This window comes from Anabrus simplex, chromosome 12 (assembly GCF_040414725.1).
Source record: "Anabrus simplex isolate iqAnaSimp1 chromosome 12, ASM4041472v1, whole genome shotgun sequence".
NCBI classification, from domain to species: domain Eukaryota; kingdom Metazoa; phylum Arthropoda; class Insecta; order Orthoptera; family Tettigoniidae; genus Anabrus; species Anabrus simplex.
In genome coordinates, this window is record NC_090276.1 from 55011571 (window position 1) to 55038669 (window position 27099).

Sequence of the window (27099 nt, forward strand, 5' to 3'; positions counted from 1 at the left end):
CTCGGCTACGCAAGCCGCTTCTCCATACCCTACCCGCAACTCACACTGTCCAACAGCTGATTCAAGGCCATGCTGACATACGCTTATAGTCGTCGTATAGGACTAGTGGCTGTTTGTACACTGTAATCAACATAGGAAAGTTATTTCTGCATTGGAAGAAAAATATGGAGCATGTGATATTAAGCCCTTATCCTCACTTCGTTAGGTGTGGTTCGTGTAGAATTACTCAGCTTTCAACATTTCTACCACAAGCATCATTGTACCAGAAGCTATAAGGAGCAACTTGCTTTCGTGTGTAGCGTCCCTTGTTATACTGATTAACCTTTATTTTCACTATAACAGTCTTCGTGTATTGTCTTTATTGACCCACAATCAATGCAGAAATTAAATTCTCTTCATGCTGCTACATCATTTTTACGATGTGCTATGCAATTGTATGTATGTATGTTCAGTCTTCAGCCCTAAGGCTGGTTGGATCCTCAACAGCTCTGTCATCAGCTGTCATAGATGGCCTAGGCATCACTGATGAGGCATACTAGGGAAATGTGGAGTGAGGTAGTTTCCCGTTGCTTTTCTCACCGAGCCAGAAGTTGCTATTATATACCAGTCTGCCAAGCCCAATGAAATGCATGCACCAACCAACCCTATGAGCAACATTTTCACACCATTCATAGCAGGGCCTGGCTGCACAAGGAATGGCATTACTAGCATAGCTCATACCTCGGTCACATTCATATTGTCAAAGCCGAGGATAAGACAGAGACAGATCAATGAAAGTAACAAAATTGCTCTAGCCCATACCAGAAAACATAGTGCACTGTAAACACTAGGTCTTGCCAGCAAAGGCATATGCAATTACTAATGGAATTGAAAAGATCAGTGGCGCGGTGCCTCAATGAGTGAACCCAGGACGCGCTGCAGTCCTGCGTAGTCAAGCGCGCCAATTCAAACATGTGAATGTTAATACTTTCTGTAGGTCGCACGAGTTAATTTCTGAAATAAATTTTTTGACTCTTGTGTTATTCTTGGTTCATTTAACGTGTGTGTAATATTTACTTAAGATCCGTAATTCCCTGGTTCGTGCCCTCCACTTGTAAGGTAACTTTTCAAGAATTCAAAATGCCCCAAACAAACCGTCTTAACCTGATTAGCTTCGAACTTCACATACATATGTATCTATGCTGTTCATAATTTGTAGTATCTATTTTTAAAATGGTTGAAAGCTTTCAGAAATGCCTGGAGTCAACACATGGAAAAATTAATGGTAATATGGTAATGGGATTAAAACATGTTCATAAAAATTGTGTGCAGATAGATTTGAAATAGTCTTAATCAGAGCCGTAATTAGCCATGGGCCTTATGGATTCAGGACCAGGGTGGCAAATTTATGAGGCAACAAGAATGAAACTATCTAATAGTTTGAAAACAGTTTTTTGAACGCACGCATGTTTGTAGTATTCAAAAGCGAAAGCTCCCGACATAATATTATAAATACCACCACAATATTGAAACACGGCCCTCTCGGTTCTGCGTATGGGTATCCGATGACTTCGGGCAGCAATTTAGTCAAGCGAGCAGTAAATCAACGCCACCCGGTGACAACTGTGTCGTGTTGAGTGAATCGAGAAGGCTGCTAAGTTACCATAATACCATGAGTTCTGGCAAAGTCTGTGAAAGTTAAAGCCAATTTTATTCATTCTGTGAGAGTTTTATTAAATGTTTTTCATGCTGCGTACACAATATGGGTAAAAAATGATTACAGTCGGTGGCACAAATTGTCACAGATTAGCAGAAGAGAAGATGACGGAAAGTAAAATGTTCTCTCAAACACCAAAATTAGACTAGTTTTTCCACAGGATCCAAACTATGACTCAAACAACTTCCTCTCAGGTAATGTCGAAAATAAAAATGATGGTATCGGCATAGAAAACTTTGATGAGAGTACGCCCACTTATAGTTGGAACTGTAAGTGAAAATCGCGAAGACGATCTAGAACCAAGAGAAGATATTTTTAAACCAAATGATGACCTTTATTCTTGGCTTCAAACAATGTTACTAGAGACTACTGTGCTAAAAGCGAAAAACAAAATAATAATAATAATAATAATAATAATAATAATAATAATAATAATAATAATAATAACAACAATATGGCCTCAGCTAATGTGTGTAGATATGCTTGTTAATTTTAAAGTTCCGGTTTGCTCTGGGGCTACTAGATGGCAGAGCAAAACAAATCTCTCTTGGGCGTCTATAGCAGAGAATTTAATTAATTTTGTCAGGTAAACACCAAATGTGCCAGCAGATATCTTATACATGCCGACATCATATGACATGGAGTGATGAATGGACTCTTTTTTTTTTTTTTTTTTTTTTTTTTTTTTTCCCAGCCCTTCAAAGATTCCACTAATTCTGCCCGGTTTGAACCTGCTATCTTGGGATCAGAAGGCCAACACTAGCACTGATGTCTCAGAGGCAGCTGTATTGAAATGTGTATTAAGACGAACACAAGTGCCCAGCTCTCAGACTAGAGAAATTAACCAGGCAAAGTTAAAATCCTCCAACCTGGCCGGGAATCGAACTTGGGGCACCATTTAGCCAAGTAGTCAACTAATAATAAACATTATTACAACAGTTGAGGTTTGCATGGCTGGCATTTTGAACAATGCCTGTATTTTCTGGGCTTGCAGCCATGGTCTAGGAGTATAAGATGGTCCCGATGTTTCACCAAAGACTAGGACTACAAGGCCAGGAAATACAGGCAATGTTCATAATATTACAAATTATTCCTTTGACCTTCCTAAGCTTAACAACCAAGTTTCACACCAGGAAACAAATAACTGGTCTACCTGGAGCATTTTGAAAAGAAAAAAAAACCTTTTTTTCAAAAAAGGTCTATAAGTAATCATGAAACTAATAGCTCAATTTAAACTAAACTTTGACGTTTTCTTGTTTTATGCTGTATTAAATGTCTTACAAATTTTGGTGTAAATCAGGCTAAATTTAACAACGGCAGCAAATTCAGAAGAGACTCCCCCACACCACGCATGAATAACAAATTTCAGGCATACTTAAAAGAATTTAAGTTGGATTCGATTTTCTAACCTGAGGTTCTGTTCCAAACTAAGAATCTTTTTCCTTTTGATTTTTACAACATTTTGATAAACGTACTGACTTTGTAATATCATTGAAATATATTCTGCCATGAATATTAAGACTAGATGCTGAAAAATCATTGACCAAAGGCAAGAATTGGTAACTACATGATTGCCACCACCCAAAACTACCATCCAGGAAGAACATAAACCATATGACCTCTATGTGCATGCATAACCAGTACTAAAGAGTATATGGCAAGATTTTTCAGGTACTATAGTTACTGGAGTAAAAAATCAACCCAGCATTGTGACCAAACCCCTGAGGATCACGATATTTTAAAACAAGTCAAGTGTTCCAAAACTGGGATGGTCTCCATGATTTGAGCAACGAAACCAAAGGGACTAACATCTGGGATAGTTCGTCAATGATACCTCCAGAACAAGTGGTTGCTGTACCAGCTGGGGTTGGTGAGCGGCGTTAGCAAGGCGCACCACGCGCACAGTCCAACCACGAACAAGAGCATGAGGACATATCTGCGTCTATCCTTGTACAACATCAGCTCAGAAAAGTCGGGGAAGCCCATGTGGTTACAAAATGCATGTGCTGCAAATGGTGCTACAAAATGGCCTGAAATGGAAGAAATGACCAAGTTATACTGAGAGAATGGATGTGGAACAGTTATTACTAGGGCCAAACCAAACCATTTTCACAGATCAAGCAGGATAACACATACAGAAAAGATAGGAAAAAATACCAGGATGAACACAATGAGAGGTCATTGTGGCAAAAGGGAACAACAGGTAGTGGAGAGGAGAACAAACATGAAAATACCAGAGGCAAAGAAAATCTCCAAACCTTCATACTCTGCATATTTCAAACAAACAAGCTCTCTCATCAACAATTCTAGTTTTTCGCAGCCTCCAACGAGGTCGTTTCTACATCCAGCATCAATGTTGGGATGGCAGAAGATGATCTTTGCAATGGAAAGGACATATCAATTCAACAAACACAGAGAAAGTCAACATGCAAACATTCTGCAGAGTTGGGCATTGAAAGATGGAGAGACATGAAATGAGATGTTTTCATGCAGCCATGGTTAATGAGTTGATGCATGCATGTCAGTTAATTCTTGAAACACCTTCCAAGTGCAAACGATAATGAGAAAATCCATGCTTTCTTACGGGTGTGCAATTTATAGCAGCTCTCATAGCTTCCAAGTCTTTTTTCTAAGTGTCTTTTCTACTGGTTTTACATCGCACTGACTCAAAAAGGCCTTATGGCCACAATGAGATAGGACTGGGAAGGAAGCGAACATGGTTTCATTAGGTTTAAACACATTTTTCAGCATCAATTATGTAAATAACTTCAACTTTTTTCAGTGAAGATGTCTCAAACGAGTTGATTATTACTCCATCTAATGATGGAATTGTGTATATATTGAATTGTTTTAATTCCGTCATGTCTCTTTTGTTTTTCATTCTTTCCTGAATTATGTTTTTACACATTTTTTAGCATCAATTATGCAAACAATTTTAACCTATTTTCATTGAAGGTGGCTCAAACAAGTTGAAACATGTTTGACTATTATTCTTCTTCTTCATGTGCCATGTCCTCGCAGAACGTTGGCGATCAGTAGCATGATCTGTTGTTTGTTCATAGCTGTTCTGAACAGAGTAAGCTTTGTCACCCCAAACCACTGGCTCAAGTTGCCGAGCCATGATGTCCTACTTCTCCCCGGACACGTTTTCCATTAATTTTCCCTTGGAGTATTACTTGCAGAAGGTGGTATTTAGAGTTCCGCAATCATATGACCAAAGTATTCTAGTTTCCTTCTCTTGATGGTAGTAAGAATTTCTGGTTCTTTGTTCATACGGTGCAAAACGTCTATAATGGTCATTTCAGCTGTCCAAGGTATCTTAAGCATCCTTCGGTACGTCCACATTTCAAATGCTTGCAATCTCTTGCACATGGTCTCAGTTAGTGTCCATGCCTCAACGCCGTACAACAGAATGCTGAAAACGTAGCACCGGAGTAGTCGTGTCCGTAGTGAAATGGAAAGGTCACGGCTTGTCAAAAGTTTCCTAAGTCTCTGAAAAGAAGTTCTGGCCTGCTCAATTCTGCATCGGATCTCGTGAGTAAGGTCCCAGTCGTCATTGATGTGACATCCTAGGTATTTAAATGTTGCCACTCTCTTTGACTATTATTACTCCATCTAATGATGAAGATGTGTATGTATTGAATAGGAGGACATATTAAATTTCCTTTGTAAAGTGGTTTCAATAAAGGTACAGACCCAGCAATTGCCTGGCAAGAATATGGGAAATCACAGAAAACCATCTTCAGGACTGCAGAAAGTGGAGTTCGAAACTAACATCTCTGAATGCAAGCTCACAGCAGAGATGCCAACCTTCAAAGGGGGTCATCTGTACTTGGTGAGGAAAGCCATCTCGGGCAAATTATAATATGCAATTTCAAACAATATTAACAAGTTTTTCCATTCTTATGTGTTATATATAAATACAATTTACACACACTAACATAACTTAGTTACTTCTCTTGCATCATCTTCACAGTTGCTTCTTTTTCCCCACAGAGATTATCCTTCTCAGAAAACTGCTTTACATAGCAGATTTCAGAGCATGATAAAATTTTAATTTTTTCCACCAGGAGAGCACTAAGGGTCAACCGTACTCAAATTTGATCAAAAGTCAGTGTGATTCTTGTGAACAATACTGAATAATCATTCAGTTGAAGCATTGCTGTGAGGTATCACTAAAACAGCAAACTGTTGAATGTTTCTATAAGCATACAATACACTAGTTATGAGCTTATATTGGGAGCTCTTCTTTCTTTGATAACACAACAACGTTCCTACATAATATGAGGCTGCGTCATCGTTGACTCTCAGCTGTGAAATGAGCAGGAAAGTACGTACGGTACATGCGGACAGAAAGAGTGAGTGTTCGGGAGGCAGGCTTGTTTGTGTAATTCTTGTGAATATTTAGCTTGTCTAATTCAGCTGTACGAAATTTCGAGAACGAATCCATAATGGATATTTTTATGGAAGGCACGAGTTCTGAAAATGAGGATAACAATTACATACTAGGTAAACATGATGATTCAGGCGCTTCAGGCAAGAAAATGTAAATAATGTGCTAATTTGAAGTTGGTGTGAAGTGTAACATAGTTTTATACCGCTTTCTGAAGTGGGTTCTGTAATACAGTTTTATACCGCTTCCTAAAATTGTGGATGTTCCCCGTGTACAGATGACAACCTGCAGCAACTCGATGCAATCCCGTCGTCAAACAACGAATAATGGGAAAGCAAATTACTGGTTGTGAATAAGGACACCGGTGCCAATTGACCAAGTAGGTTAGAATCTGTATTAGTGTGTTTCAGTAGATGTGTCCACATATTAGACAAATTTCCAAATATTAACCCAACTGGCAACCATAGCTGCTACAAGTAACTAATCTCATTTTGTTCCCTATTGAAGATACAATAAGTACTCTTTCTTGAATAAAATTGGTGTGTCCACCTATTCAATACAATTATATTTTGCAGTGATTAAATTCTACATGAAATATAACCATTAGTAAGGGTCATGTTTCGCCCTAGTTTTGGGCATCTTCAGCCTAATACTAATCTTAAGGTCAAGTCTTAAATCTATTAACATTGGAACTTAATACTAAATTTAATTAATATCAACTACTAAATACAATGGTCTTATTGCTTCCTTTTTCACAAATTTTGGCATTTAGTTAATGTACATATTGTAAACTATGTAAATATGTAATAAGCATAAGACCATTGTATTTAGTATTGGATATTAATTTTAGTATTAAGTTCCAATGTTAATAGATTTACGACTTGATCTTAAGATTAGTATTAGGCTGAAGATGCCCAAAACTAGGGTGAAACACGTCCCTAACTAGTGTTTATATTTCATGTAGAATTTAATCACTACAAAATATAATTGTATTGAATAGGTGGACACAGCAATTTTATTCAAGAAAGAATACTTAACCATAGCTGCGTCAGACTTTTTTCGTTTGTAAAACTAATCATCTTCATAAATTTATATTTAAAAATTGCTTCACTATTATGATAATTAAAACTCATTTCTTTTGTAGAAGAAAGTGCGATCTTTCTAAATAGTCCAAAAGTTATTACTATCATTGCTACCCCTAGCACTGAAAAAATGTCAGAAACAATTAAAAATACTGCAACTTCCGGAGGACAGTACATTTAAATATGGCCATCTCCAGCATGTTAAGGCCACAGCTGCTTCCTTCCTAATCCTAGCCATTTCCTATCCCATCGTTGCATAAGACCTATCTGTGTCGGTGCGATGTAAAGCAGATTGTAAAAAAAAATGCCACAGCATACGCCTGGTGTGAAAATGGAAAACCGCGGAAAAGCACCTTCAAGACTGCAGACAGTAGGGTTCGAACCCACTGTCCCCCCAATGCAAGCTGACTCTTACGTGACCCAGACCATGCAGCCAATTCACACGGTGAAGTTACTATATGTCCAATTATTTACAAAATAAAGCTTTGTGGAGTCTTTGCATGAATTCGGCTATATTTTAATGATACTCTCTGATAACCAGATTTTCTGTTATCTGGACCACCTGGTGCCACAACAATCCGAATATCTAGTTGTTTTACGTCGCACCGACACAGATAGGTCTTACGGCGACGATGGGACAGGAAAGGGCTAGGAGTGGCAAGGAAGCGGCCGTGGCCTTAATTAAGGTACAGCCCCAGCATTTGCCTGGTGTGAAAATGGGAAACCACGGAAAACCATTTTCAGGGCTGCCGACAGTGGGGTTCGAACCTACTATCTCCCGAATACTGGATACTGGCCGCACTTAAGTGACTGCAGCTATCGAGCTCGGTAATCCGAATATCGGAGGTATTACTGTATCCCTATAGTTCTTCAGATTAGGCTGCAAGCAAGCAAGTCAGGCAACTTCATATATGGACTGCATGCACTCTACTATAGTGCCTCAAAGCCTGGGAGTGCCTTGCTGGCTCAGAACAGGCCATAGCAACATAGATGACGGGAGTGGGGAACACGCAGTGTTATGCTCTTAAAAGTTACGACCCTTGGTTCTTTGGTCAATGCTCAGTGTGACACTATTTCAGACGCATGTGCACGAGTAAACATGGCCTGGATGAAGTGGCAGACAACTACTGGTGTTCTCTGCGATCGTCGGATACCAATTCACCAGAAGTCCAAGGTTTACAAGACTGTTGTTCGCCCAGTCGCTCTGTATGGCTCTGAATGCTGGCCAACAACATGAACGAGCACTTCATGTCATGGCGATGCGCATGCTTCGCTGGTCACTTGGACTGACCTGGCTAGATCATCTCACCAACCTAGAAATCCGGAAAATCATGGGAATTGCCCCGATCGTAGACATGGTGCATAAGATCGATTTCGGTGGTATGGCCACGTAATGAGTGGAGAAGGTTCGTCCATTGTACAGACTGCACTTCGGATCACGTCATCTGAAAAGAGGCTACGTGATCGGCCCAAGAAACGCTGGCTTAATCGCCTTCAAGAAGATATGCGCTGTGTTCATCTTGTTCAAAAAGATGTGCTTAATAAAAGCAAGTGGAGAATGGCTTGCAAAACAGTGGACCCTGCTCCACTGCGGGACAAATGTTACGAAGACGATAATGATCATCAGTATGTATTGGACAATATACACTATAAGATTCTAGACACCACTCTTAACAGAACAACCCTTATACAGTGTATGGCAAAACACACAGTACTGAAATTACAAATATGCTCAAACATCAGGATACGTCATTATAACATGCAACGCATATCTAATTGTATCGGTACAGCGTGTGTTCAGACTGTGCATCCTCATGTCTCGCGTGTTGTTCATAACAGTCCCGTAGATAGTGAACAATGTTGATGAATACAGGTTCTGGAGAGGATACAAAATATGATGTAGTTTCTCTCATAATTCAGGGCATAACAAAAGAATCCATTTTCCGGTCAGATGACGCAGGTAGGAATGTTCTCAAATTACAAGACAAGATACAGTTATTTTATGGTGTCCCTGTCTTCATCAAGATGTTCAACAATCTACAGGAGCTTCATGAACAATGTGTGAGACTGATGGTGCATACTTCGAACAGGTGCTCTACCAACTCAGTCACATACACGTTACAGTCATCACCTTGCATGTTACGACGTATCTTGATATTTAATAATAATAAATAATAGTAATGATATTGGTTTTATGTCCCACTAACTACTTTTTTCAGTTTTCGGAGATGCAGAGGTGCCGGAATTTTGTCCCGCAGGAGTTGTAAATCTATCAACACAAGGTTGCTGACGTATTTCAGCACTTTCAAATACCACCAGACTTGGCCAGGATCGAACATGCCAAGTTGGACTCAGAAGGCCAACAATCTCCCGTCTGACCTATTCAGCCCGGCTTTTGATGTTCAGAGCATGCTCCCAATTTTAATACTGTTCTGCCACATACTGTACTTCAACGTCTTGTGACACCAGGGGTGCGGGCATGCTGATACGCCAACAATGAGTAGTTGAAAGAAGCAGTTTGTGCAGTGTTTATAACCGTCACACCCGATATGCCATTGCAAATGAACAATTGAAGACTGAGGCATAAGAGCTATGCTATGAATACGGAGGATCACACGCATGTTTTGATTCCTAGGAAGTGAGCTATACATAACCACATAATTTTGGTTAATCAATAAACACTCATGGAATAGAACACAGTCGAAACTCGTTAAGACGTTCCTCTCTAGCACGTTTCCCTGGTTATTACGTCATTATTCCAAAGACCCAGTCCAAGTCCTATTAAATACACCAGGCAAATGCTGAGCTGTACCTTAATTAAGACCACGGCCGCTTCCTTCCCATTCCTAGGCCTTTCCTGTCCCATCGTCGCCATAAGACCTATCTGTGTCGGTGCGACGAAAAGCAAATAGCAAAAATTAGATACATGGTATAGAAACCTGAGTAGCACATTTACGTCACTCTTTAGTACGTTCATAATTCGCGCTATAAAAATTTTTAATTAGCGCTCCTGGCCACGTTGCACGCACAATACGCCAGCAACAACTGGCCTGGGTAAGGATTGGTAGAGAACTTAATTTCATGGTCCTAGCATGTCGGCCTACAGCTGCAGTGAGCATCAGTCTCAAGCCAGTCTTTGATGTGGGTGTGTGGGTGTGGTTGGATTGCGCAACAGTAGATCGTGTGATGTGTTGGTGCTTAATGTTACATCATAAGTGAACTGTTTAACAATGTACCATACAAAAAGTAGGCCTATTGTATTTACACACAGTGGTTTGCAGGACATTCAGTAAGGGAGAAGAATAAAGCTAGACAGTTTCAAAATGATAAAAAATTAAAGTCTATTGAGAGAGTGGATGCTAACCCACACAAGAAACGTGTGCAAATGACCCAGATGTTGGACACTGCTACGATAACTTAAAACATATTTGTAAGCAACGTGTGTAGTTCACATCTCTCAGAACGGTTTTCCTTGATGTTTTACTAAGTTGTTGTTCTTAAAATGTATTATTTCCCTATTTAGTTCATTGATTATGATTGTAAACACTTGTTTCTTTGTTTTCTTCGTAATTATTTTTATGTTCAAACCTAACCTTAAATTTAACAGCGTAATTGTTTGTCATTTTTAACACGTTCCCTCTTTATGACTTTTTTTTCTTCCGGTCCCCACGAAAACGTCCTAATCAGTTTTGGCTGTACTCAGGCTTTCTTAGCACTCTACAGTATACATGTGGTTTCAGCAGCATTCGCAGTTCCCACGGAGCTTGGGATTCCCAGCTGGTCTGGTCCCTCCATGTTATGGGCCACTCGTATCTCACAGCCAGCGACAAGATCATTTCGGCTTTATTAAGAGGTTGGCCATCTTGACAAGATATTCATCTTTGATGGATGTTATTGAGAAAACTAACAAACACAGGAAAAGGGAAAAAAGAGATAAAAAGTGATTGTTTAGTGTGATATAAAGAACGTTAAACGTACCTGTTTTTGCGAAGAGAAATGCCGAGTAAGCACCAAACAAAGTTGTGTACGCGAACTGGAAACCTGAAAGAAAAATTAAAAAAAAAAAAAAAAAACCAACATTATCAACACCATGATGAGAAATTCATAATCTAAAACCCTACACTGATAAGTTCCGACCTTGTCCCCATTAATAATAATAATAATAATCGTATGGCCTCGGCTACCATGATGTGAGAACTATAGTGATCACAGATAACTGAGTGGATGTTCACGGCTTATTCTGCATTCCAAAGAAACTGATAAAAGAACAGCAGAAATATGATGGTGGTGAAAAATGTTGTTTGGTAGTCAATCAAAATAAGATGCAGAGACTTAGTTATTTATCAAAGCTGGATCACTTCCACAGAAAAAAACTTAATCCCTCAATACAAGAGAGGGGATACATTTATTTATTTATTTATTTATTTATTTATTTGGGCCCTGTTATAGAAAAGGATGTTAGCTTAACAGATGAAATATGGAGGAGAACTGCATTAGCAAGAGATGATGTATTGAAGCTGATAGTCATTCAGAAGAATTGTACATAAAGCAGATGCACCAAACAAAGACTGGTGAAGACCCAGTTTTTCCAATTTTCCTTTAGAGAGCAGAAACTTGTACAATTCAAGTAGAAGATAAGAAAAGAATGGATGCTTTCAACATGCAGTTGTATATGCTAAGAATATTGTGGGGGGAGAAAAGAACTAAGGGATCGATTCTCAGAGAACGCCATTCATTACCAGACAATTCTGCAATTCTTTGGTGACATAATACGATGGACGAAAACATCCAATATGATGCATAGAACGGGTCTAAAACTAACAGCACCCAAAAGATTACGTCATGGCTAAATGATGTCTCGGTGGCTCGGTGTGTGTGTGCTGTCTTCAGGATAAGATTTCACTGTTGTTTGTAGAAAGTGAAACGAAAGTGAAACATTCAGAAGCAATGGTCTGAAACACGCCAAAATCAGAGGATGAGTAAAACAGTGGAACCATAATAAGTGATTTAAATTGCAGAGAGATGGCGTGCACGTAGATCCAGCAGTGCCCGTCTGTGTGTGACTAGCCAGAGGAGTGTTACGCAACGCTCAGTCAGTGCGGAGCCGTCATACGAAGTGAAACGTGTACCTCAGTGCCACTATGCCTCGCCGACATCACAGGAGGGTATATCAGCACGTGAGTGCGTTTGAACGGGGCAGAATGATAGGGCTCCGGGAGATGGGTCTGTCGTTCCGTGACAATGCGACCCGTATAGGGTACGCTGCTTCAAGAGTGAGGCGTATGTGGAACCAGTGAAGAGAAGAGGGCCGTACACAGCGCCGACAGGGTACTGGACGACACAATGTGACCACAGCGCGAGATGAGCGCCATCTTGTCTGCTTGGCCGTAACGGACAGAACAGCTTCGTCCACGGTGTTGGCTCGACGTTGGAGCACTGCAACGGGTGTGGGGATGTCTGCATCGACGGTTCGATGCTGTCTTCTGAGGGCCGGACTGGTGGCACGCATGCCATTGCGCCGTCTTCCATTGACCAGCAACCACCAATGCCGTAGACTGCAATGGGCACGTGAAACCGACACTGGTGTGCTGAGTGGCAAAATGTAGTGTTTTCAGACGAGTCCCGCTTCAACTTGTCCTACAGTGATGGCCGCATATGCGTTAGACTCCAACGTGGTGAACGTCATCGGGCAGACTGTATTGTTGAGCAGCATAGTGGACAAACGCCAAGTGTGATGGTTTGGGGTGCAATTGCCTATAACATGCGATCTTGCCTCCTACATCTTAGGACAATCTGAACAGCTACCGCTATATCAGGGAGGTTTTACAACTCGAGGCACTGCCCCTCCTGCAGGCCGTTCCAGACGTCATATTCCAGCAGGACAATGCCTTGCCACATGTGGCGAGGAATGCGCAAGCCATCTTCGAAGAACGGCGGATACCACTGCTTCCCTGGCCTGCCTGTTCGCCGGGTATGTCACCACCCATTGAACATGTCTGGGATATGGTCGGTCGGCACCTTGTTCGTTCAGGTCCTCCTGCAGCCACTGTTGATGATTTATGGTCGTGCCTACAATCGCGTGGCAGAGTATTCCCCAGCAGCATATTCAGGCGCTCTTTGATTCCATGCCACGACATCTAGCGGCTCCGATTGCAGCGCATGGTGGCGATACGCCGTACTGAATTTCCACGGTCACCATGCATGTACAGTTCTGTAATTGTAATTATTTGTGTCTTGTCATGTCCCTAATATGTGGAATAAATTGCATTGTGATCACAGCTCTCGGTCTTGGTGTTTCACTTTCAACAAACAGCAGTGTAGATAGGACCTCATCCCCACAGATGTGTCTGACTCTAGGCTGTGGTCTCTCAAAGGTTGAGAACCACTGCGCTAGATGGCTTTACTGCTGTAATTACAAAATTTACCTGTAAAATGAAATGGCGTATGGCTTTTAGCGCCGGGAGTGTCCAAGGACATGTTCGGCTCGCCAGATGCAAGTCTTTTGATTTGACTCCCGTAGGCGACCTGCGTGTCGTAATGAGGATGAAATGCTGATGAAGACGACACACACACACCCAACTCCTGTGCCAGCGAAATTAACCAATGATGGTAAAAATTCCCGACCCTGCCAGGAATCGAACCTGGGATCCCTGTGACCAAAGGCCAGCACACTAACCATTTAGCCATGAAGTCGGACAATTTACCTGTCAAAAACAGGTACAAAATAGAAAGATATATATATAAAAATAAGCTAGAAGGGACCTGTTAAATTATACATAGTACTTACAAGATATCATCAGTGCCCTCTGAAGATCCAGACCAGTTCTCATTCTCTCGACCATGTGATGAAAATGAGCTGGAAATGAAAGTTCATGAATCATTCAGTATAAGAACAAAGAAGCCTGTAGCCCGTGACCCATCATGTGAACAGTACTGGGCTTACCTACTCCAAAGAAGAGCGGACAGACAACGACCGCAGTCATCGGCCGGAAGCACTGGAGGAGGAGGGGCAACATGCACGCTCTGAACGTGAACTCCTCAGACAACGGGGCCACGATGTGATTGCGCAGCCAGATCAAGCTTTTAGCGTTTCCCACCCAATACATGGGTTCTGAAACAAATACGTTAAACAATAATGTGCTGAACATAAGTCATATATAGAAACATAGGATCATAGGAAGTAACACAACGCAAGGTCAGAGCGGGAAGAGGGAGCGACAGAAAGAAGAGACAAGCATACATATGAAAACATAAAAGTACAAGGATAATCTACACATCTTCAATTAGGTATCAATCCCAATTCTTCTAGTGTACCCACCTTATAAGATACCTTGCAGCCACGACCGGCTGTGTTCTATTGAACCCCTAACACTGGATCCTTTGCGGGACATCAAATTTTTCATTGAAGCAATCTCAGGCAGAGCACAAGTGTGGAAATTCGGTCCCATTCCTCCCCGCCAGCTGTTCAGAGACCATTCACGGTGCATGGATGAGAACAAAATGCACAGAAACCCACTGGAGTAGCATCAGGGCTCTTAATACCAATATAATTGGTCCGTTATAAGGCATTATAAATTTTCCAGCTAAATAATTCCTGGTTGCCAGCGTTTCACCCCAATGTGCTAATTTGGGCTCATCCATTGGTAATTAGCACACCTACCAAGACGCATGGCTAGTGCCGTGGAGGCCACTGCGTAGGCTACTTGGAGCCACCAGCAGTGCCAATGCACTATGGCAGACTTTGTCTCATTTTCAAAAATTGATGCCTGTCAGGCCATCGGATGATATAGACGATTCCCATAGGGAATATAAATTTACTCATTCAGGACAAATATTTCAGGTTCCCTATGGGAACCAACATCTATAACATTAGGGCTCTTCACAAGAATGTCTTGAAACCAAAATAACACAAATTTCTAATTCCCAATCCATTTCCTGACAAGAATACATAAACAGTATGTTCAGACGGTATGATTTTAGGCCTTGTTCATATAGGTTTGCGCTTGGTTTGAGTCCCCTCCATACAACTATGGGATGTCTGATAGATACGTGTCACAATGTATTTCTGGAAGTATCTTGCATTAATTTTCAGGGCCCCCCCCACTTTATATATCATCAACTGACCACGCTGCATCAGTGAATTTTCTTGGCATGCCAATTGCTGAATCCCTTGAAGCACTACAGGAGACGCCTTCTTTGGATTCCTATTCTTGATACTTTTCGTGGACAAATATTCCACCAAGGACTCCTTCTGTGTGTAATGGGCCATAATAGCCTTCGCAGGCAGTAGTCACCGCAATATTGTTTCACTATGCCTGCGTACAATAACAGGCACTGAAAAGGGTCATAGGATACACTTCACAATAACGGTTGATATCCAGTGCCATTTAACAACACACACATCTACTTCATAAATAAACTGCTCACAACAGAGACACACAGGTTCAAGAGTCACTTACTAGTGGCAGTACTGTATTACTGCAGAAACCTCTAAGAATTCAGGTCGAAATTGAATTTGAATAAGATGGAATACCTGGAATGTTGAACACAAATGGATGGCACAATTGATTTAATGAGAGTTACACTTCATAAAGTAACCTAGTTCCAAGTTCCAATATCTGGGCTCATGCATTCCCTCTAACAACACTACCCTTGTTGCTCTGAAGACATTAGCCAAAGCAAAATGGATTAAAGGGCACCACATTACTGACATGTTGTGCAGTAACAAAATTCTACTGAATCTAAAATTTTAAGTCTTCTGCGCAGTGACTGCACTGGTGGATCTTTGTGTGTTTGTTTTTGTTTTTTGTTTGCTTTACGTCGCACCAACACAGACAGGTCTTATGGCGACGATGGGATAGGAAAGGCCTAGGAGATGGAAGGAAGCGGCCGTGGCCTTAATTACGGTACAGCCCCAGCATCTGCCTGGTGTGAAAATGGGAAACCACAGAAAACCATCTTCAGGGCTGCCGACAGTGGGATTCGACCCCACTATCTCCCGGATGCAAGCTCACAGCCGTGTGCCCCTGACCGCATGGCCAACTCGCCCGGTGGCTCTTTGTGGAACTGAATACAACATTAAAAGATGAACAGCATGAAGATGCTGCGATGTTCCATTTTCTTGGCTTGACTACATCACACAAGGAAAGAGGATGTGCAGAAGAAACTGAAGATTGCCTCAAACACACAGAAAATGGGGGAAGGGTGCCTTCGATGGACTGGGCAAGTGCTTCGCAGCCCTGACACCAAAGGTGAGGAAACCGCCTTTCAAATGAACATAAAGGGTGGCCGGACTCAAGGATGACTGTAAACACGTCAACAGGACAGTCTGACAGACAATATGTTCCTCTCAAAACTCAGCCCTTGGGATGCTATGCTATGGATTGTCTAAAATGGAGAAAAAGTTACAAGAATGCAGGCCCCAAAAATGTGGGAAAATGCAAGGAAGATGATGATGATGATTACTGCAGAAAGTTGTATTTGCAGCTGATATACTTTGAAAACCAGTCCAGATGGTACATTAAGGGTAAAAATTTTTAAGATATTTACCTGCAAGACAAAGTCATCATCATCATCATCATCATCATCATCATCATCATCTAGAGCAGTTTCCAACCATAGGTTGGGTCTGCTTGGAACATAAGCCTCTCCATCATTTTCTCCCAACCACCATTTCGCTTCTCTCACTCTCATCCAGTTCCCACCTCTTGCTTTGATGCTCTTTACACCTTTCAGCCATATGTCCTCATGAGTTTCTTAACTCATATAAAACATTCGATGAGAGATCTTTAATTCATCCTCCACAGAGCTTATACTCACCAATATATAATTTCCAGATCCCACTGTAACCCTTCATACAGAGTGGCCCGAGAAACAGTATCATGGTCAACAACAAGGGTATGACTAGAGCAGGAAGCAATCCTGGCAGTCGAAATCCCATCAACTCCCACACAGTGGCCTGGAACATAAGAAATAACACATAATCTTTCAGTCTTGTATTACATTAGTAACTTTAAATGTTTACAAATGTATTAACAATACAGTACATTATGTTAGTAACTAAAAAACATTTTTATACATGTGTTACTAATAAAGTAGACTTGCTACTTTTAGGATCGAAGGTTTTGGGAAGTACCTAGTTGAGCCACAAACTCTGTACCTAGTTACAGAGGTAGCTCCAATATGTTAGGTTGGCACTGCTGCAGTGGTATTTGCAATAAAGCAACACTGTCATCTGAGCTCACAGAAAGGAAGGAGCTGAAGGTCAGTCACCACACGATCAACATGAAATGGGAAGTGAAAGAAAACTGTACGGCTGTGATCACATGATTCCACAGGGGATTTGTGACTTGTTACGAACTGCTGCAAATAACAAGCAAATTTGCTTATGGAACCTTTCAACGATATAATAAGACTTCCTCTGTTAAATCAATTTGTATTCCTTGACAGAAATAGGATATTTGGTTCCACCTATTCGATACTTATTTATACTATTCTAATTAAATAGTCGACATTTAGGACATGTTGCAGCCCAATTAGGCCATCCTCAGCTAAAAATTACAAATGAAAACACTATTTAAAAAATACAAGATTCACCATTGATTATGGCATGTTATAAAATGTATGACACATTAAAACACAATGCAAGTCCCTCATAAAACCTTTAAAACGATCTTCATTGGTTTTGCTGTGTGGTTGAGGATGACATGTATCATCTCTCATCATTTTATAACATGCCATAATCAATGGCAAATCTTGTACTTATACTGTTTTAATTTGTGATTTTTAGTTGAGGATGACCTAACTGGGCCGAAAAATGTCTGAAATGTTGACTATTTAATTAGAATAGTATAAATAAGTATTGAATAGCTGGAACCAAATATCATATTTCTGTCATGGAATAGAAACTAATTTATGTAAAGTCAATACAGAGTAAGTTGTAACTTCCTCTGTTGACAATGGTGATGGAAGTGGCCACACGAAACAAGTTCATCAGCAATCATCAAAGTCGTCATCAAGAATTTTTTTTAACAATTTACTTTGCATCACACCGACACAGATAGGTCTTATGCCGACAATGGGATAGGAAAGGGCTAGGATTGGGAAGGAAGTGGCTGTGGTTTTAATTAAGGTACAGCTCCAGCATTTGCCTGGTGTGAAAATGGGAAACCACGGAAAACCATCTTCAGGTCTGCTAACAGTGCGGTTCGAAACCACTATCTCTCAGATGCAAGCTCACAGCTGCACGATGCTAATCGCACAGCCACTTGCTCGGTACCAAGAAAAAGATCTGCCCTGCAAGCACAGGATCACTGCATGGGAAAGAACAGAAAACCTGCCACAATCAATGATGTGCACTGCCTGCCCACAAAGTGTTTCAGTACCATACCGCTTGTCAAAGCTCCGACATTAACACGCGAGAGGTCGCACCCGCGGCAATTTGCCGAACTTTTAAATATTTGTTAATAATTTTGTTGCTAGCCGCTGTAGGGCTTAGGGCTCTCGTTTCATCCCTCCCCTCCCTCTCTCTCGTCTGACGATGATTATCGTCAGTGTATTGCCTGCTGCGTTCTGGAGTAGTTTAAGTTTTCTTTCACTCACGCATCTGCCGCGGCATACTGCCTTCATGTGACCCCTCGCGTAGTGTATTCTTACATGACTGCATTTCCAAGAAAGTTTCTTAAGTAAAGTTCATGAGGTTTATGGTGACTTTCAGTGAAGTGTGGTGCTGTAGTTTTATCTTGAATTGTGACCAAATCATTCATTGAAATGTACAAATGGAAACGCTGCGGCAATTTGCTCACGCGCGACCTCCCGCGCTCTTTATAAACTCTCGTAACTTTAGCAGATTTTGTGACAAAACTCATTAATTTTTTTTCATTGAGAAAATATTGTTACTGGGTAATTATGTTAGTACTAGTTGAAAGGCAGATACACAGGGTACATATTCATATTTTTATCAGAGCATTCACCGCCAAAGGAAAATAGCAGCTCATTAAAATATGAAGCGTGAGCAATTTACCTTTGTGCGACTTCTCGCGTTCTAAAACGGGTGCGACCTCTCGCGTGTTAATCCACTGGACTTTCGCTTCTGAAATACTTTAGAGGAGAATGCCTGCTCTAAACCCCATCTAAGTTTTTGAGTCCTTACAAGCTGACTTGGTAAAGGCAGCAGCAACAATACCATTAGAAATGGTGCATGCATGACTGGATCGCTTGCAAAAGTGTCGCGGTAAAGGGTGGGTATTTTGAGTAATTTGTGTATGGTTACTGTGGGTAATTGCAAGATAATTTACTGTGAGTAGCCAGTAATGAATAAATAACAAATGCGTGCTCATACAATGTCCCCACCTTGAATGAGGGACAGAACTTGGCATGACTGGGTATTCCTCATTAACATATCAGTTCAACCAATTGACAGATGTTGGCCTGTCCAAGAATCCAATCAGCACTTGGGTTCACTAATGATTATCTGTGAATCTGATACTGTTTGTTGGAATAAGAGAAGTCTGAGAGTATAACTAGAGTTTTACACATGAAGTAACCAAAAATTCCTCAACTGTGGTTGCAATGCTATTTAGCTGAAGGCTTCTCCTTCATGCTCAGCCAGTGTACATACCACTTATTCAGTTCAAAATCATGCTGAGTAGCTCAGATGGTAAAACACAGGCCTTCTGTACTCAAGCTGATGGGTTGGATCCCGTCTCAGTCCAGAGGTTTTTGAGGGTGCTCAAATATGGCAGCTTCATGTAGATATAAAACGAACATTATTATGTTTTGATGCTGGCTACTAAAAGGGAAGACTTTATGAACTGACATTGTCTGAGCATCAAATCCCATCATTCATTCTTGCTAATAGGTTTTGGCCACTATAGTTGACTACAGCTACTGTAGTTTCCTCTGAGGATTGGTGGTAGTGTGTCGACCTCTGAATCTCAAGATCACAGGTTCTACCTCGCAGAGGTCAATGATTTTTGAAGGATGAAAAAATGTCCATTCAGCACTCCATATCGTAAGATGGTATTAAAAATATGGTGACACATTAAATGTTGGCCTGACGGCATTTCTTAAAGCAGAACTCCAGTCTCTACCATCTGGTAGAGAAAAAGGGGAGGTCAAAACTGACATGCCGACAGCTTATAGGGTATTTAAAGATATGAACTTCATTAATGTTTCCATATTGAACTGAGATCAACAATAAGATATCTATTACGTTCAACCTTTTCAATACTAATTAGGTACGTGTTTATGTTACAAATACCTTTTATTCAACTTGGGGACCGGTTTCGACATATATAATGTCATCATCAGTCATAAAATCACAAATATATAAGCAAAGACATAATCTGTAACTGACCATTTACACCATGTGTCATAACAGAAGAATCTTATCGTTGAGCTTACAGGGTGTCAAATGAAAAAAATGCCTGCACTTGGCTGCTGAGATCATAGAATTTATCATTGTCATATTTAGACAGAATATTACATCATTGGTCCCAAGTACCTCTTCACACCAAATACAAGGAATATGTATTCAGGTTTAAAGCTCTCTCCAGTAGTAATAAACCAGACCACACACTGTGCGAGAAGAGCACAGACTTGTAAATAGACAACAATTAGTGAGTGTGGCCATTCTTGATTGCATTGAATTGTGTGTGTGCATTTATTGGTCATTGTGAAATAAATTATGAGTAATAAAACATACGGCGTTTTATTCATAACAGTATATAAAGATTATGAGTACCTTCCTGTCAGTGTTTCTACCTCTTTACACCAGCAAACATTCCTATTACTATCATGTCTGTAACTTAACCCTTTGACTGCCAGCCTCAAACGTGGTGTCCATGTCCTATACCGCCAAGGCCTAATGTGCACTTTTTACCTTGCGGTAAATTATCTGTAATAACTTCTGTTCAATTTACGTAAATTGGATGGGCAGATTTTTGTTTTGAAGGTGATGCTTTGGGCTACAAAAGAGTAGCGTTACAAAAATGTTGCAAAGTTTGGGCTGGGAAGAATTGAGAGAAAGAAGACGAGCTGCTCGACTAAGTGGTATGTTCCGAGCTGTCAGTGGAGAGATGGCGTGGAATGACATTAGTAGACGAATAAGTTTGAGTGGCGTTTATAAAAGTAGGAAAGATCACAATATGAAGATAAAGTTGGAATTCAAGAGGACAAACTGGGGCAAATATTCATTTATAGGAAGGGGAGTTAGGGATTGGAATAACTTACCAAGGGAGACGTTCAATAAATTTCCAATTTCTTTGAAATCATTTAGGAAAAGGCTAGGAAAACAACAGATAGGGAATCTGCCACCTGGGCGACTGCCCTAAATGCAGATCAGTATTGACTGATTGATTGATTGATTTTATTGATGTAAATTAATGACCAAAAAGCATTAAGAAAAAAATATTTTTACTATCAAAAACTGCACTATTTTAGAGAGGTGTTGTTTCCTATGCAACATATAAATTAGAGCTTTATGTACAAATTACAGTTACAATATTATTATTTTATAATTATTACATTCAGTGAAATTTCCTAATCTTACATTATATGCAAATGGCTGCAGTTCCGGGTTTGTTTTAAGTGAAAAACGATTACTAATGTCTATTTCACACAAACTAAAACTCAAAAATTCACTTTTTGCCTTAAAAATATGATACAAGAAACTATATACTACTATTTACACATGTTTATGATTCAAAGTAATAAACTTCATTGTTAGGTTCCGTATTGAGTTGAGACTATGCTTAAAGTAAATACAAAATTTTTAATATTCCACCTTCTCAATACTAAAAAGGTGAGAAGGTGGAATATTTAAAAATTTTGTATTTACTTTAAACATGTTTATGACGTGCTCTAGCAAATGTGCTTAGGGAGGCACAAAGGGTGTACACCCTTCTTACACTGTTTACAAGTGTATCTGATCCTTTTCCTTTTACCACCTTGACTAGTACTAATCTTGCTGCATGTGGAACAGTTGCGTTCCTTTTTTTTCCCCCAGTAAAAGAGTAAGGGGTTCGTTGCCCACCCGCAGGAACTGAATTGCCGCTTGGTCACCAAGCCACTCGGCGGCAAGTTCCTCAATGAAACTTGTTGTATATAGTCTTATTTAATCCAATACTAGTCCAAAACATGTATCATAAATTATTAAAACGAATAAATAACTTGGAACATTTTTTCGCCGGAACATCCGATCAACTGGACGTTGGCGTTTTTAGACTCAACCTTGAACATCCGATCAATTGGGCGTTACATGTGATAAATAACATTTTTGATCTGTATTGATGATATTTGATTGGAATAATAACAGTAAGTTAATTTATTAATTTGACCACCTAATCAATACAATAAGTCTTGTCTTTGTTGATTTACATTGACATGTTAACTAAAATGGTACATGTTTCGCCTTGTATATAGGCATCATCAGCCATTGCCTTAACCTTGAAATAAAATCAGGCACCTGATTTACATATAAATAAAATAAAATTAATTTTTAAAAAGCCTTGGAGAGACTTTAACTAAAATTAACATATGGTAAAAGACTTGTACAATGTTGGTTTTAAAGATATTGCAATGAGTGAGGAGTTTACAATTGGTGCAAGTATTTGCAATATTGACATTAGAAGATTACTATTATAATTAAAATGAACAAAGCACAGTCTGTTATAAACAAGTGGTAAGATTGCTATAAAATTATGTTGACCGACCAGCGGTTACAATTAGACAATGACGAAAATGACGATCAAAAACGTATTTATTCAAAAAATCTATATCTATGGCTTCTTCCCTGTTGATGTTATTTGGGCGCAGCTCTATCTCTATGGCTTCTCTGCGCCCAAATAACATCAACAGGGAAGACGGCTTCAAGTTATCAAATACATGGAGACCTATACTGCAGAAATACATGCATAACACCACCATGGAACAGCAGAACGCGCTCACGAAACCATCGACAGAGGGCGGTGAATTGCAGCACGAAGTCCTTGAGACCTATTAGGGGGGTAGGCCGTGGATAGTACGGCCATGACTTCTACGTTTCTTCGAATTTCTTTGCTCACTGTCGGAAGCAGAATTTAACTTGCCCTGATGAAGGCCAATGCAATTTGGCTGAAAGCTCGGCTTCATTAAATAAACATAGTGGCTTTAATCCAGTAATAATTTATTTATTTACGTTAATACTATGAGCCACGAAAACCTACGCTCATTATCTTTGTTCAATCTTTCCATCAGTATTTTGGTAAAAATCTTGAAAAGTATGTTTTCTAAGGAAATCCCTCTGCACGAATTAGGATCACTAGGGTCATCTTTTACCTTATACAGCATTTTGATAGTAGATTTCCTCCATGAATTGGGTATTCTGCCTTGCAGAATGCATTTGTTCATCAGGGCTGTCCATGTTTCCAAAAGAATAGGGGCTGCTGATTTGAAATGTTCATTAAGTATTGAATCAGGTCCGCATGCTTTCTTGACTTTACTATTGCGAATTGCCACGGAGACTTCTTCTGTTGAGATAAGTTTGAAGCCTCCCACAGAGAGGACATGCTTGGGTCTGGTATCTTTTTTCCTGCAATACACGACTTGGATGTTAGTCTACGTCCCCATGGGAATATCCCTGGGAAACCTTGGCTGTCGATGCCTCAGCGCTTGAAAGGGATCTTTTTCTGCCTCCGCTATGAGTGTTAACTCCTTCCTTTCCTGGAAATCCACTTTTGCCTGCTTGAGGACAATTTTGTATTCTCTATTTTTCCTTGCATAAGTTCCTAACACCTCTTTTGTTGGAAGATTCTGTACGTGGAAATAGACAACAGCGTAACAACATCAAAGCCTATAGAGCAATTGAATGGAGTCTTACAGGTTGACCCATTAAGCCCCCTAATCTTCATCATAGCGATAGCAGGCATTACTCAAGTGGTGGAGTCTGGGAGAGTGAATATGCTGATTTATGCAGACGATGCAGCTATGTTCTCAAGTTCTAGAGAGGAATTACAAAACAGCTTGAATCAAATGACTGATTGGGGCAATAGAAATGACCTACAAATAAATAGCTTGAAAACAGTCACGATGACCTTCAGAAGAGGAGGAAAAATAGCCAAGGAACATGTACTGTACCTGAATGATGAACCACTTCAAATGTTAGCTTCTTCAAATATCTAGGCATAACATTACAGACGCAACGGAAAACTTTCACCCTTCACATCAAAGATAAGGTAGCCAGTGCTACCAGGGCCATGCAAGATAACAGCAAATTACGCGATTTGTCAGTAGAGATGACATTGAAACTTATCAAAGCAAAGGTTGTCCCTATCATAACGTAGGTTCTCAGTCTTATTTGGGATAATCTCAGTAAGAGTAATTTAAAAGATCTGGAGAAAGTTAAAGCCATCTACTTAAAGAAAGTGCTATGCTTGTCAAAATACATTCCATCACGACTCACTTATGAGCTAGTTCGGGAATCTTTCTTCACAGAAGATCTGAGATCAAGTTTACAACTGCCGTCAATCGAACATTATTCCAAACTGCTCCTAGAACTCCAGCAAAATAAGAAAGAAATCCCTTTCGATTTCTACTCCAAGGCAGCAATGACATCCACAGAATGGAAAGGTCCAGGCTACGAGCTTCGTCACACCGTAACACGCTTTGCGATCCACAGTTTTCGTCACAAGATCTGTGCAACGAAAGTGTACCATCACCCACGTGTGGATTGCATATGTGTCCTATGCAAAAGACATTGTGATAGATATCATGCTCTTCTTTGTACAGAAAGACTAGTGTCATTACGAGAGCTCTGCTCTGTGTGATTTTATGTATTATTTTATGCACATTGTGCGCTCTTCTCCCATTAATAATATCTTTCCATTTTAGAACTATTCCTTAATCTCACTGCACATTTGTATGCATTCACTCTTAATATTATTATCATTTAATAAATAGGACGTCTATTTCCATCATTATTTTCCCTATCTAAGCCTGACTATCAGCAGAACCAAAACCATTGACTTGGTGACGAGTAGGGCAGAGTTGGAAGTGAAGAAATAGATACTGCCAAGAACTTTAAACATTTCCGTAGTCTTGTTTGCTCAGACAATACCACAGAACAAAGGAAATCAGTAACAGTATACAAGCAACACCAACACAATACAAATTCTACTGCTGTGTTTGTTAAATGCTTTGGGATAAAACAGTCCACTGTCTTCCAAGACCACCCCGTACAAAACGTATCTTGTACCAATCTTGATTTACAGACTGGAAGCAGCCATAACAACCAAACCCGCCAACAGCTGCCTCCAGTTAACCAAAATTAAGCTCCTCCATTCTTGTCTACAAACGACAAGAAAAGATAAAATGAGAAATGAAGATATAAGACATGGAAATATGTCTGACTGAAACACTAGAAGTGAAAAGAATGCAGTTGTATGGTCATGTTCCATCACCAAACAAACCCTGAATATTCTAGTAGCCCATCAGCAAGGTATAAATACAAGGCCATTGCGAGCGAGTGGTTGTTATTACATCGGAGTCTCGAGCAAGTAGCTGGACTGAAGACGGCGCATGGGACAGAAGTGTGTGTGCTGCCTTCATGAGTCAATTTCAATGTTCAGTTTTACTCACTGGACCTCTGTTCGAGCAACTACAGCCGATTTTTAATTACGTATAATTATGTTAGGTTAACACCAAATCTTTCACATCCCAATATCATATGACATGGAGTGTTCAACAGATTCTTTTTCACCCTTTTACTCCTGTGGGCGAGGGCAGTACTGCAGATCCACATACGCCCTGCCTGTATTAAGAGGCGACTAAATGAGTGTCCCAAGGCTCTCAATTTGGAAGCGTGGGTTGTTACAATAGGGCCCTAGTTCCTTTTAAAATAATAATCACCACTTTGCGTCTTTCAAAAACCAGACTACCTCCACCAGGCCTGAACCCGCAATTCCGGGATCCAGAAGCTAACTCTCCACCACTAATCCACAGAGAATCTTCAAAGACATTTAAAAGCGATCTGTGATTATCATGATGTAATGCAACAACAATTGTGGATGGATGGAACAAACTGGAAGAGGCTCATGAATAACCACACCAGCTTGCCGGAGCCATGAATCGACGATGATATCACTTGGAATTATTGGGCTAATTTATCCTTTGAGGAGGATGACTTACCTTCCCATGACATGTGTTCTTCCAGAGAAAGTTTGATATCTTGAATGAACATTTTAAAGCCTGGTTTTCCATTATCCAAGAAATCACTCCAAAGGTGGGAGGGAAAAAGAAAAAGAATTAAATTGCATGCATTAGTCATCAAAGGCATACCTTTTTTAGAACATCCTCACTGGAGAAGTAGTACAAAAATAGTGGAGATATAAACATCATAACGAAGACACTAAAAAATCTCTTCTTTATCGTTGATGGGTGGTCCCTAAAAATACAATTTTGAAGTGAGCATCAATATTAGCAAATTAGAAAGTGAAGAATACAGGTAACTAATTTTACACTCGAACTGGTCACAGCAAATAATTCCCTTCATCATTAAATACATTATACAAATCACGTGTATATAAAAGGAATGGTAAATTTAGATATTTGTACTTTAATGGGAAACAAGATGGTTCAAGAAAATAATAAACTTAAAGGCAAATACTTTAAAAAAATTACTATGCCACATTTGGCAACATTGTCACGTGCAAATCATACGCGAGAAATTGGGTAAAATTATGGCTTAATATTAATGTTGTCATGTCTCTGCCTTCCTAAAGACATTACCTGTTATGAGGGCCACTCCACACATACAAACTTGCTACATACACTATTGATAAAATTAAGCATGCTGCTATTGATGATAAACAAGGGAATACTTTGAGCCTGTCGCCCTCCATACTGACATTTGCTGGTCACATGACTACATGAAAATTTTCTATTGGCTACTC

General features: G+C 40.1%; 1 protein-coding gene across 1 annotated transcript; it reads right to left on the reverse strand.

Moving 5' to 3' along the window:
- Nucleotides 1-2159: 2159 nt before the first annotated feature.
- LOC136884496 (CAAX prenyl protease 2) lies at nt 2160-27048 on the reverse strand. Its single transcript, XM_067156705.2, has 7 exons — nt 26936-27048; nt 26486-26591; nt 16991-17129; nt 14115-14282; nt 13959-14027; nt 11150-11212; nt 2160-3726 (listed from the first exon to the last, which is right to left on the reverse strand). Exons 1-7 carry the CDS (start codon nt 27046-27048, stop codon nt 3521-3523), a joined length of 864 nt encoding a protein of 287 aa, XP_067012806.2. The 3' UTR covers nt 2160-3520.
- Between the last annotated feature and the right edge of the window lie 51 nt (nt 27049-27099).